This window comes from Sphaerodactylus townsendi, linkage group LG02, assembly GCF_021028975.2.
Source record: "Sphaerodactylus townsendi isolate TG3544 linkage group LG02, MPM_Stown_v2.3, whole genome shotgun sequence".
NCBI classification, from domain to species: Eukaryota; Metazoa; Chordata; class Lepidosauria; order Squamata; family Sphaerodactylidae; genus Sphaerodactylus; species Sphaerodactylus townsendi.
In genome coordinates, this window is record NC_059426.1 from 63,675,400 (window position 1) to 63,686,585 (window position 11,186).

The window sequence follows — 11,186 nt, forward strand, 5'->3', positions numbered from 1 at the left end:
ACCCACCCCCGCCTCCCCATCAAATAGCCCTGACAAGTGCAACCTTGCAGGGCTGCAGGAAATAACTCCTTTAAAACCTGACATCGTCTTTCTTGCCTGGACTCAGCCAGGCTGCCATCCACCAGGAAAGCCCCTGGAGCTCAGTGGGGCTGCTGGGGGGTCCGCAACTCAAGGTGGTGCTGCTGGGGTCCCCCATGTGGTCCTGCCCCCCAAGAAGGACCTGGGGGAGGGGAAAATGAGGCCACCCAAAGCAGGGTCCACCCCTGACCCTCATTCAAGTGGGGGCAGACTGAGGTTAGGATTGCGCTGAAAATCTGCGCTCCTGCAACTCCCTTCGCCGCTCACCTGTTCAAGAGGATCCATCAGTGGTGCTCCGCCCCCGCCCTGCGCCGTCATCACCGTCATCAACCAACCAGGCAGCTGGGACAGGGAAGCCAGAAGTGGCTTGGGATAGCTGTCTCGGGCTGTGCCTCCCTAGGAATGGGGACTCTTTCCCACTAACCCTTAGGGCAACTCTCTAAAGGAGGCTGAGAGGACCCAAGCCACATGGAGCCGCAGTACAAGCACGAAAGAGCTGCATGCAGCTCCGGAGCCTCAGGTTGCAGACCCCTGGACTAGCCCAAGGTCACCCAGCTGGCATATACTGGAGTGCACAGGCTAATCTGAATTCCCCAGATAAGCCTCCCCAGAGGAGGGCAGTGAGCTGTTCCTGTTGGCAGCAGAGGATAGGACTTGAATAATGGGTATAAATTGTGGATAGAAAGGTACTGGCTGGATATTAGCGAAATTTTTTACAGTGAGAGTAGCAGTGGAATTGGCTGCCTAGGAGGTGGTGGCTCCCCTTCTCAGGCAATCTTCAAGCAGTGACTGGACGAACTCTTGTCAGGGATGCTCTAAGCTTAGCCTGTATTGAGTTGGGTGACATGACCTGTACGGCCTCTTCCAGCTCTTAGAATTCTATGATCTATGCCTGGGGAAACACTCAGACCCAGGTTTTTTGGTGATTGCCTGGGCAGATCAAGCCTAGGGAGGAGGAACCAAGATGAATTTAGGAATTTTTTTTTAAAGCACACCAAGGTCTTTGCTAGAACTGCTTTTATTTTTCTGTTCCTGTTGCATTTTTGTGGGAAGTCAAGTGCTATGATGACATGTGAAGGAAAAACCACAGATCAGATGGCTGCTCCACCAATTTAGCTTTTTTAAAGTTATCCCACCCCTGGCACAGCATTCTTGCTTAGGATTGCCTCCCTTGACTGCCTTTTAACTTCTATTTTGTGGTGGGGGGGTTATTGGGTTTCGGAAAGTGAAAGTTTTACTTCCCTCTCCCCCACACACCTCCCTCTTCCCCCGCCAGGCCCCAGTATGATAATAGTGCAATTATTTCAGGGATATTATTAGCATTAAACCTAAGACCTAGTTTTGGAAAAGCAGTGTAGGTAACCCTGTTAAGTTCTGTTAAACCCCACTAATTTTCATAGGAAGAACTAAAGTGTGATCTGGGAGTAAGCTTGGTTGCTGGCAATGGGGCTTGCTTCTGAGTAAACCCTCCTAGGTTCATGATTCACACATTTGAAATGTTGCACGGTTGCCTCAAAGCCAAACCACCGACTACCACCAAGCTTACTCCCGAGTAACACGCACCTTGGATTCAACCATTTTTTCTAAACTAAAACCTCAGTATTCAGGTTAAATTGCCATGTTGGCACTTTGCGATAAATAAGTGGGTTTTGGGTTGCTGTTTGGACCCTTGGTCTTGAAAAGATTCACCATCACTGATCTATGGTCTTATCCACTACGGCATGCTGGCTCTCGCAAAACATTTCATGATGAAGAATGGAGGGGGGGTGCCTTTCCCATGAAATTATTTCACATGAATACATTACGTTAAGCTTTATTCAACAAACTGATCTCAAAACAAACACATCTCCTGCATTCTTTGTGAGTTTATTTATTTAATCTGTTTCTAACATTCTGTGTGACCAATAATGTCAAAATCATTCTAGAAAAACCAGGAAAGAAAAGGAAGAATCACACACACATACACAGAGAGTAATCCAAACCATGAAGAAAAAAAACAGCAGTTATATTTGAGAATATGTGGGATTTAATTTGGAAATTATGTTAAGTAGTAAAATACTATGTAAATACAATATAAAATACTACATTGTTACTGTAGCTGTGATATAAGTAATAGGTTGCCTCTGACACAGTATGATATAAAGGATAAGTATTAACACAAAAGACCCTGTGAAATGCTGTGATTTGCAGTTCTGACAGCACAGTGCTCCCACTAAAGAAAGCAATTGCTGTTGCTCATCATTTTTCATTGCAGCAGCTCCAGCATTCACAGTTAAGCTAGCTGAATATCCAGTCTCCAAGGCTGGTGCCCAGCCAGTTGTTCTGATATTGTTGCACCAGCATCAGGACATGGAAGCCACATTCTACACTGTCCAACAATTAAATCCTGACAATAAGACTGAATTATTAACCACATGATGCTTAGGTAATCAAGTAATGTGATCTGACAATGGCAATACATTATTGCAGTAGACCATTTAATTATGGAGTGAACCTGATATTTAAATGGGAACTCAAATTAATAAACACTATGACCTAAAATACACCATGTAACAACAATCCTTCATACAATCCTTTATGCTTTCTATGTAAGAACTTTCTCTTTGGGTTTGAATAAAACAGTAAGATTTTTCTTGGTGATAGTTAATCAGGAATTCATTTTTTTTCTGAACGAAGTTAATTCTATGTTCTTTCCAACATATGGGGGGGGGGATATAAGATGCGGGGTGCATGGACAGCTTTATCTATAGAGCTTCCAGCATTGACTTGTGGCTACAGAATGACATTTGGTGCAGTGGCTCTATATGGAAGGAATGGCTGGAAGATCTGCTTATGTTTCCTGATCTTTGGTTCAGTCATTGCTTTTGTCGTATTTTTCCCTTGGGTATCAGATCAGACTTTATTTATAAACATACATATTTTAGGTGGAAAAACCAGACTGTACTTTCCTGCTCAGCACTACAGGGAACAGTACATAACTACAACATTTCTGAAACAACGTTGTTTCCTTTTCACTTATACAGTGCTAAGTATAGATGGCAAGGCCTGGCTTAATGATGGAGTCAGGTTACTGACAAACAGAACCTTCATTGTAAAACCGCTCAACTCCCTCCCCCCTTCACACATGGTACGATGCATGGAACATTCTGTGTGTCACACTGGATGGTTTAAGAAGTGGCTGCTGCCCTGCCAAAGCAGTTTCAGATCAATTCTCTTGTGTTCACAGCACTCCTGAAGAGGTGAACAAAAGCTTTGGCCCCAATACTCCACTGGATGAGTCGAAGGTGCCTAATCTCACAACCACACCTGGAAATGACCAGATGTCTCAAGAATAAATAGTGCTGCACTCAGAATCTGGTTGTCGGATTCTTAATCATGGTCTTTATTAACTGAAAACAGCCATGATTAAGGGTCTGATGGGAAGGCACTGGACACAGGGTGCCTTTAGTCACATAAATGATACTACTGTGACACACAGAATGTTTTTAACAATTAATCGAAAAGCTGTAGGAAGGAATAGAAAGCAAATATGACTCAGCAGTAATGTGTCTTGCTTGAGCTAATGAAAAACATTAAGCTTATACAACTGAAATCCCCCAGTCACCACGGCAGCAACTTCTTACTGTTGTCATTTCTCAAAGGAATGTCTTTCCTCCTGAGGCTGATCTAATTTATAGTCTATTTGGAACTATCCACCAAAGTTACACCTATCTGCTCAGACCAAGACTGTTCCCCATCTGGATATTTCTCTTCTTATCCTTTGTGGGAGTTTTCCTGACACTGAAATGCTCCCTTTGTCCAATTAGGTTACAGAGTTGAAGACTCAACTTGCACTAGGGTAGCCTGGTCCTTCACTAGCCAGTTGTGAGGGGGTGGGGTTAGTATGGTTGCCATATACAGGTTGGAAAACTCCTGGAGATTTGGGGATGGAGCCTTGGGAAGACAGGCACCTCAATGGGGGACAATGTCATAGAGTCAGCCCTCTAACCCATCAATTTTCCCTTGTGGAAATGATCTCTGTAGTCTGTAGATGAGAGGTAATTCAAGGAGATGCCCAGGTTCACCTGAGAGCCAGCATGTGGTTAAGAGCAGGTGGACTCTAATCTGGAGAACTGGGTTTGATTCCCCATTCCTCCACATGAGAGGCCAAATCTTATCTGGTGAACTGGATTTGTTTCCCTGCTCCTACACATGAAGCCTACTGGGTGACCTTGGGCTAGACACAATCCTTCAGACCTCTCTCAGCCCCACCTAACTTCACAAAGTGTCAGTTGCGGGGAGAGGAAGGAGAATGAGTTTGTAATTCCCTTTGAGGCTCCTTACAGGAGAGAAAGGTGGGGTAAAAATCCAAACTCTTCTTCTTTTACCTTGTACCAGTGTCTGTGTAGTTAAGAATATTTGCTAGCATGTGTTGTAAGGATGTGTCACTGGCAACTAAGATCAAATTATTGTCAAAGGCTTCCACTGCCGGAATCACTGGGGTGTTGTGTGGTTTCCGGGCTGTATGGCCATGTTCTAGTCGCATTTTCTCCTGATGTTTCACCTTCAGAGGATCTTCTGAAGATGCCAGCCACAGATGCAGGCGAAACTTCAGGAGAAAACGGCCATACAACCCGGAAACCACACAACACCCCTAAGATCAAGTTAATTCATGCCACAATATTTCCCATCATGGGTGTGAAAGCTGGACAACAAAGAAAGCTGACAGGGAGAAAGGAGATTAATTTGAAATGTGGTGTTTTATGGATACTGTGGACCACCAAAAAGACAAATTAATGGGCTCTAGATCAAATCAAGCCTGAACTTTCCCTCAAAACTAGAATGAGTAAATTGAGGCTATTATACTTTGGTCACATTGTGAGAAGACAAGGATCACTGAACAATAATGCTTGGAAAAGTTGAAGGCATCAGGAAAACAGGATGCAACAAGAGATAGATTGACTCTATAACGGATACCATGGCCTTCAATTTGCAAGATCTGAGTTGGGCAGAACAATAGGACATTTAGAAAAACATTAATTCATAGGATTGTTATAAGTTGGAAGTGACTTGACAGCACTTAGGCCCCTTCCACACATGCAGAATAATGTACTTTCAATCCACTTTCAATGCACTTTGCAGCTGCGCGGCATAGCAAAATCCACTTGCAAACAATTGTGAAAGTGGATTGAAGGTGCATTATTCTGCATGTGCAGAAGGAGCCTTATAAGACACACATTTCACATCTCTTCCGGATTACTTTTGGATTATTTTCTGCCCAAGATCTTTAAACAATTCTATTGAGCAGCAAGAGTATAAGACAACAGAAAGAAAGATACTTTGCTGCAGATGTCAATTTTTTTTCTTTGCACGCCCCCCCCCACCACCACCACCACGCACAATCCAATATTGTTGCTATAGTCTTAGGACCTGCATGATTTCTAAACATGGCTGGAGCTTGGCTCACTTAAAAGACTAGAACTTGAAAAAACTGAGGTGATAGTGTTAGAGTTAGACAGACCATATGATGTGTCAGATTAACATTCTCAAATACATGTATTTTTAAGGGCCTCTGGGTACTGTAATGCACTTTATAGGAGAGGTTTTTGAGACTGTTGCACAATTCAGGGTCATGATGTTGAACAATAAAGTTCTAAACAGTGCAGGTCTTACATTTTTAAAAGACTGTCTCCTTCCCATGACATGAAGGGATATCTCTCTGGCTGTCCAAGAAATATGAAACTCCATTCCTTAGGCATTTTAAGAGGCTGTTCAGGATCTTTGTGAGTAAACTCATATTTGATGGTGCAGAACTTGGGTAAAACAATGTATTATATATTATATATCTCTGCTCAGTAAAAAAAATGTGTTATAGATATCTGCTGTCAACTTTGAATAGAATTAATATGTTAGTAAATATAGTAGTCCCCTATGTACTGCGAGTAACAATAGACCCTGTGGGCAGCTTGGCAAACAGATGTGAAACACTAGTTCTGTTAAGTGCCAGCAACAAATGCATTAAGTCCTTAGGGTGTGGGCATCTGTAGTATGAAAATTCATGTTCCATGGCAACGATTGTGCAACATGTTGGGGGAGGGGCAGATCCAACAACCAGATGTTGAAAAAAATTAGTGATCAAAAGCCAACAGGAAGGGATCTTGGTTACAAAGTTCCTGAAAGTTCACCCTGCCCCTTTTACCAACAATGGGGTGGTGGAACTCAGCAGCTACAGCCAAAGGGAAGTGAAGAGAGGATGTGAAAAAGTTAACAGTGTGGTGCGATGGAGGCACTGTGGCTAGATAGTTGGGCAAGGACTGCGGGTATCAGTGTTTAAATCCCCACTCAGTCATTCCTTTGGGCCAGTCACCCTCTTGAAGATTAACCTTCCTGGCAGGATTGTTGTGAGAATCAATGGAGGAAGGGAGAACTATGTCGGGCAGCCTGCTGCCTTGGAGAAGGAAGGGGACAAAAAGGAACAGCAAAAGCAGCACTTTTACTCTCCTGTCGGTTAGAAATCTGAAGAAGAGGGCGAGGCAGAAGCTGCCATCCCCACCTTCCTCGGTCTTGTCTGCCTCTTGATGAGGATGTAGGAGGAACCCTACGGAGAAACAAGGAGTTTCAAACGACCCGCCTCCCGCAGAGGAGCTGGTTGTGTAACTTCTAGCCGGCAGCTGCTGCGACTCCTCCTCCGTAGCCATTGAAGTTAAGTAAGCCCAGAGGCAAGAAACTTAACAGTGATATAACCGCATGCAGACTTTGTTTTCCTCCCCAGAGGAAAATCAGAACGAGAAAGATGCGGATTTCAGTTCTGGGGTGTGAAAGGTAGCCACAAAAATCCACTATGCTCGGGTCTATTTATTGGCGCTTACTCTTAAGAAGGCACACAAAGCACTGTTAAATAAGGAGGGGAGTCTTGGGGGTGGTCAATTTATCACTCCTTTTCATCTGGGTTTCGGGCGGGAGATCCTTCCCACCAGAAACTCTCACTTGGGTAAACAGTGCTTTCAAAAGGCGCATTCCCCAAACTTTTAAAAACTATTTGAATAGTGGCTTTTTATAGACCCTCCCCCCGCCCCCTGCCATCGTTTTCAATTAGGCTTCTGGTTTGTTGATCAAATGATAGAAACCCTTTTTTTTTAAAAAAAAAAAAAGGTCTGGGGAAGAAGTCCCTCTCGCCCACCGAAAATGTACACACTTTGTCCCCTTAGACAATTTCCCTGGTTGCATTGCATAAGCAACCGGATCCTGCGGCTGTCTAGGAGTCCTAGCAGCCCTTCATACTCCCTTCCCCGTAAGTCATGCCGTTTAGGTCCGCGAGCAAATGCGGGGAAATCTGTGGGAATGTCACGCGTGAGAAGCCCAGAAAACGCAGATAAGACTAAGCTCCTCCTGGATGAGTTAGTTAAGACGACTTCGCCTGTGACTTTCTCACGGAGTTGGAGGTTACCCCTGAAAAAAGCCAGCTGATTCCATTTTCAGAGGAACGAGAGAACCGCGCCTTCTCCCCCTGGCATTACAGCACCGACCGGCATTATTTTGCTTTCTGCTGCAGGATTTTTAAGAGGGTGCACGAGTCTGTCGAGCAGAGAGGGGAAGAGAGCCCACGCACCCACCCGAGCCTCACTGCCCTGCCTTGCACGGAAGCCTACCTGGATTTCATGAATGCGTCCAAATCCATCCTTCCAGAAAAACTCCAGCAGATTGGAGAAGAAGTTCGGTCCCGGCATTTCTTTCAGGCTCTTGACCCGCTGGTGTCTCGGGTGCTGGCGGAGTTGGAGGAGTTCCGTAGCGCCTTCGGCATCTGCCACCATCTCCTTTCCTTCTTTGTCCTGTGCTGTTGCAGCAGCGTTATTCTGCCCCTCCAGGGACGGGTGGCCTGGAAGCCTGGGCAGCTGGTGAAACAGGCTGACCAAAACCACCTCAGAACCGCCGCTCCTTTCCTGCTGAAGCACCTGTTTGTAGCCAGTTTGCAAAATTTTGGCGAGGAGAGACATATTTTGTTCTGTTTTTTAAAAAAAGAGCTGAGCAAACTTCAGCTGCACGTCAGTGGCTGCCTTTCATTATACTGAGCGTCCCTCTGTTTGATGACTGCGAGCTGCACTTCTCCACACTGTTTTTGCCTGAGCATCAGTTTACAGAGGCCATTATTAAGGACTCCCTCCCCCGAGGCTGGAATGGGGGGGGGGAGGATGTTCTGGGCTGAGCTGAGACTTAAATAGAATCTGTTGGCCATGTAGTTTGTTTAATTTGGGGCCGAGACATATCCAACTATGCCCACTTTTAGGTTTCAACCCTCTTTCCCACTGCCTTGGCGAAGAGAATTGTGCTATTATGTGTCAGCTTCTGGTGGTCGACTTGGTTTCCATGTGACAGCTAAGGCTAAATTTCTACCGCTAAACTGAACAAAGATTGCCAACTGGGGTGCCATAGATTAATCTCCTCGTTATTCTATACTCGTGTCAAAAGCAATGTTTTTAACATCTGGATTTACTCTACTTTCCCAATTAAATACCAGGCTATACATCTGAGTTTTAAAAATGTCTGTTGACAAAAACTTATCAAAGTGAGCTTGTAGGTTTGATAACTTATTTAGATATTGTTACTCAGCTCTGAAACAGTTAATTTTTCCCCCTACTTGCCCAAACATACCTCTTTTTCTTGGGTCACAATCTTATACTTGTTCTGTGTGTGTTTTTGAATTGCCTCATCTTTTCCCTCAGCTTTACTGCTATGTAACTTTTCAGTAAAGGTAATAATTTTTCTTTCTACAGTATTATCAATACCCCAACTGCACAGCTGCATTCTTCAATTAAAAAACAGCATTGCTAATAAAGACATTTTTACAAGTGATTCTAGCTCATTTAAATCTAGAATACAATAGCATGCTAATACAAAATAGAAAACCAATAACTATTTTAATTAAATTCTACCACTTGTTGGTGTGTCAGTGTAGGAACTGCAAAAATCTAAGTGTCCCTTGTGAAACTATGACAAAGTCTTAGGTATGCAAAATAAATTTACTTAATATGAATACCTGTTTTGCTGGTAGAAAAATATGAAGTAGTTCATACAATGCGGTACTTAGGATGTACAGAATTAATTTTGTGATGCAATTTTGCTTTTATTGAGTAGACCATTAAGAAGTATCAGGATCACTGTGACTGTTGCTCCCTAGTATTCATCTCTCCTTTTCAGAACTTGAAAATATCTCACAGTCTAATCCTATTAGAATTCTTGAACCATGTTGAGATATCCAGTAGCTAGTGCAAGTGATGCCAAGTGATCTTAAAGGACAACAGATTTATCTTTTTCTGCCTTATAATTTTAGAAATGCCAGATGAAAGTCTAAGTCAGCAATCTGTTCCAAAGATTGACTAGCTCTGGCAGCTGAAAAGGAGGGCATTATGCATCTGAGACCGGCACAGAGTTGCAATCATTTTCCCAATAATACTGGAAGCCATTGGATCCCATGTAGTAGGGTTATTGTTGACACTTAGTCCCTCAATATTCAATTAAGCAAAGAAAATAAAAAGATAAAAAACAATAAAAGTACACTTATGTTAAGGATTCCTAAGTGTGAACAGTAAAACAGTAAAAATTAATACCACTTGCTCTTTCACCACACACTTAAATTCCAACTTAATAATCCCTATTGATAATTAAAATACGTTTCTCTGCTAAGTCTTATAATAACAATCCACTAATATGAAAAACCACTAGTCATCAGTTTATGTTTTTTTGTTTTACCCAAGTAATCCATCAACAGTTTCTAACTGTCCAAACTTTTTAAACTAAACTCCTTTCTTTAAGTAATAAAGTGAGTTTGGCCATCTCTGCCAACTCCAAAACCTTCACCCACCATTCTTCTATTACAAGTATATCTGAAGTTTTCCATTTTTGCACATAAAGCTGATGCAGAGGCGGAGCAAGGGAAAACTGCACCAGGGGTGCATGCACACCTTGCGCCCCTGCTGCGGTGCCACCCGCCCCTGCACACCCCCAGAATGCTCCCTCCGTGGCTCGGCCATACCTCCGCTGCGGCTCCACCCGGGGCATTGCACCCCCCTGTCCCGTGGGTGCTACTGATGTCATGTATAAAAACAAAGTTCCATATTTTTTCTCCATTTGTTGACACTTCATCTACGAGCACTATTGTTGCATAAAAGATGTACATTATCACCACTCTATATTTTGTCTTCTGTGCCTTCAGCTCTTTCAGATGTTTCAAAGTCTATTATTATTTTCTGACAATGCTACTGTTAAGTGGATTTGTAATTGGTTGACCAACTGAACCCAAAGGGTGCTCACCAATGGTTCATCTTCATCCTGGAGAGAAGTGTCTAGTGGAGTGCCACAGGGTTCTGTCCTGGGCCTAGTGCTATTCAATGCTTTTATAAATGACTTGGATGATGGAACAGAGGGCATGCTAATCAAATTTGTGGACAACACAAAATTAGGAGAGGTAGCTAATACTCCAGAAGTCAGGGTCAGAAATCTGAATGACCATGACAAGTTACAGAGCTGGGCCAAAACTAATGAGAAATAAGGAGAAATGTGAAGTACTTGACTTGTGCAGAACAAAATGAAATGCACAGATATAAGATAGGTGACATCTGGCTTGACAACAGTACATGTGATAGGAATCTGGGAGTCACAGTAGACCATAAAATGAACTTGTGTAAATGGTGTAATGTGGCAGCTAAGAAAGTAAATGAGATTCTGGGCTGCATCAATAGGAGTATAGTGTCTAGACCTGGGGTAGGGAACCTGCGGCTCTCCAGATGTTCAGGAACTACAATTCCCATCAGCCTCTGTCAGCATGGCCAATTGGGGCTGATGGGAATTGTGGATCTGACCATCTAGGTCCTGATCTAGAGCAAAAAACTGTAGTAGCACCACTCTATTCTGCATTGGTCAGACCTCACCTGGAATACAGTGTCCAGTTCTGGGCACCACAGTTCAAGAAGGATATTGAAAAGCTAAAATGTGTCCAGAGGAGGGTGACCAAAATGCTTTAAGGTTTGGATTCCATACCCTATGAGAAGTGCTAGGTATGATTAGTCTGGAGGAGAGAAGGTTAAGGGGTGACATGATAGCCATATTTAAATATTTGAAGGGATGTCATGGTG

General features: G+C 43.4%; 1 protein-coding gene across 1 annotated transcript in view; it reads right to left on the bottom strand.

Annotated features, from left to right (window-relative positions):
• The window catches only part of LOC125427141 (cytochrome P450 27C1), a 33,977-nt gene extending 25,615 nt beyond the window's left edge, over positions 1-8,362 (bottom strand). Inside the window, exon 1 of the mRNA XM_048486226.1 lies at positions 7,707-8,362. Within this exon, the coding sequence (XP_048342183.1) occupies positions 7,707-8,051 (345 nt within the window). The 5' untranslated portion in view covers positions 8,052-8,362. The remainder of the gene's footprint in view (positions 1-7,706) is intronic.
• Between the last annotated feature and the right edge of the window lie 2,824 nt (positions 8,363-11,186).